The sequence below is a fragment of the Sinocyclocheilus grahami genome, unplaced genomic scaffold, assembly GCF_001515645.1.
Source record: "Sinocyclocheilus grahami isolate Dianchi unplaced genomic scaffold, SAMN03320097.WGS_v1.1 scaffold2127.1, whole genome shotgun sequence".
NCBI classification, from domain to species: Eukaryota; Metazoa; Chordata; class Actinopteri; order Cypriniformes; family Cyprinidae; genus Sinocyclocheilus; species Sinocyclocheilus grahami.
The window spans coordinates 42251-44172 of NW_015507306.1; the positions used below are offsets into that span (position 1 = coordinate 42251).

At 36.4% G+C, this 1922-nt stretch overlaps 1 protein-coding gene across 1 annotated transcript in view; it reads right to left on the reverse strand.

The window, feature by feature from the left end:
* LOC107574137 (zinc finger protein 420-like) overlaps positions 1 to 1667 on the reverse strand; it is a gene marked incomplete at its 5' end in the record, with an annotated part of 8011 nt that extends 6344 nt beyond the window's left edge. The window contains 4 exons of the mRNA XM_016260604.1: positions 40 to 372; positions 556 to 983; positions 1016 to 1143; positions 1580 to 1667. Coding sequence (XP_016116090.1) covers positions 40 to 372; positions 556 to 983; positions 1016 to 1143; positions 1580 to 1667 — 977 coding nt within the window. The remainder of the gene's footprint in view (positions 1 to 39; positions 373 to 555; positions 984 to 1015; positions 1144 to 1579) is intronic.
* Positions 1668 to 1922: the final 255 nt, after the last annotated feature.

The window sequence follows — 1922 nt, forward strand, 5'->3', positions numbered from 1 at the left end:
AACAAACTAAAGTGATGAATGAAACTCATAAGAAAACACAATGATATAATTAAAATCATGAAGTAAAATGACAAGAATAAAACTCTTAGATATTGTTCTTTGAGGAGGAACTCCATCTTTGAGTTGATCTGAATCTGACAGATGAAGCTGTAAGGTTTCTCTCCAGTGTGGATCCTCTGGAGCCGCTTCAGATCTTCAGCTGTAATAAAAGTCTTCTCACACTCAAAGCACATATGATCTCTCACAGCAGTGTGTATCTTCTGATGAACTTTTAAACTCTGCAGTTCTGAAAAACTTTCCTCACAAAGAACATGAATGTGTTTCTCCTTTGTATGAACTTTCAGGGGATTCTTCAGAGGCTGAAGCCCACAAACATGTTACAGTTGAAACTGTGCTGGTCTTGAAGATGAACTTTGTTCACTGGGACTTAAGTTGATGTTTCTTTGTTAGGACAGATTTATACAGACGAGATTTTATTGCTTGACACATTATTGTGTCACGTTTGGTGAGGATGAAGCGTCAGACCTGAAAGTGCTGCATCTGAAGATGATCTACTGACTGTGAATCTTTTTGTTATGCATGAGTAGAGAAGATGAATGACTGAAACTCTTCCCGCATACAGTGCAGTGATACAGTTTCTCTCCAGTGTGAATCCTCTCATGTCTTTTCAGATGTGCTGACTGACTGAATCTCTTGTCGCAGTGTGAACACTTGTAAGGTTTCTCTCCAGTGTGAATCCTCTCGTGTGTTTTCAGGTCTCCTGACTGACTGAATCTCTTGTCGCAGTGTGAACACTTGTAAGGTTTCTCTCCAGTGTGAATTCTCTCGTGCTGTTTTAATTCTGCAGCTGTAATAAAAGTCTTCTCACACTCAAAGCACATATATTCTCTCACACCAGTATGTATCTTCTGATGTACTTTTAAATTACGCAGATGTGAAAACCTCTTTCCACAGAAAGAACATGAATGTGGTTTCTCCTTTGAATGAACTTTCAGGGAGTGCAGGTGAAAGATTTCTTAGCTCTTCTTTTCTTTAAATCTTTCTCTTTGGTTTGAGAGCGACTCAAAGGTTTTTCTCCAGTTTTGACGTGATTTTTCTCCTCTTCATTCAGTTCTTCATCCTCCTCGTTTTCTTCAATCAACTCTGGAAAAAAAAATTTCATTGTTTTTTAAAAAACTGAAATGTGAAAGAAAGAAAGAAATGTGAAATTAAGGACATGAAAGTGAGCCCTGCTGTATTATTATTATTATATGTATTATTGTAACTATTACTTAATAATTATAATAATTATTAAAAAAATTTAAACAATAGAGGCACAATTTAGTGATATGTTTCTGTAGTGACAATAAATATGCTTGATCAACTACACAATTATCTAACGTAAATGAATTATGTTGAAAAGTAAATAAATAAAAATGTACCCAGTTTATAAAAAGTGCCTTTGTCATTTGCTGCTTCAGCTAAATTATTGCACAGCTTTTACAATTTATCCTACTGCAACAAATCTAAAACTGCTTGAAGCTTTATATTCTTACTGTTCTTCAGCCTCATTGATGAAGGATGAAGAATAAACACCAACCTGTTTGTTCTTCAGTGTGTTTCATTCTGCAGGGTTCTGGATCTCTCATGTTCTCTCTGTCCTTCAATAAACTCTGTCTCTGCAGATTTCACTTCTTCCTGATGCTTTGATGCTCGTCTTCACTTGTAGACTGATGGGAATATTCCAGCATTTATTGATGAACTGCAGTGGGAGGAGCTTCACTGAAGGTGTGATTGTTGTGGGAGGAGCTTCACTGAATGTTTCTGTGTGGTTGAAGCAGATCTGGCAAAATCAACAATAAATCAGTTACTGAGTTTGTGTTTTTCACTAATATACAACTTCACCTCCAACTTCAATCTTTGAAGAGACCATAGCCTAAGTG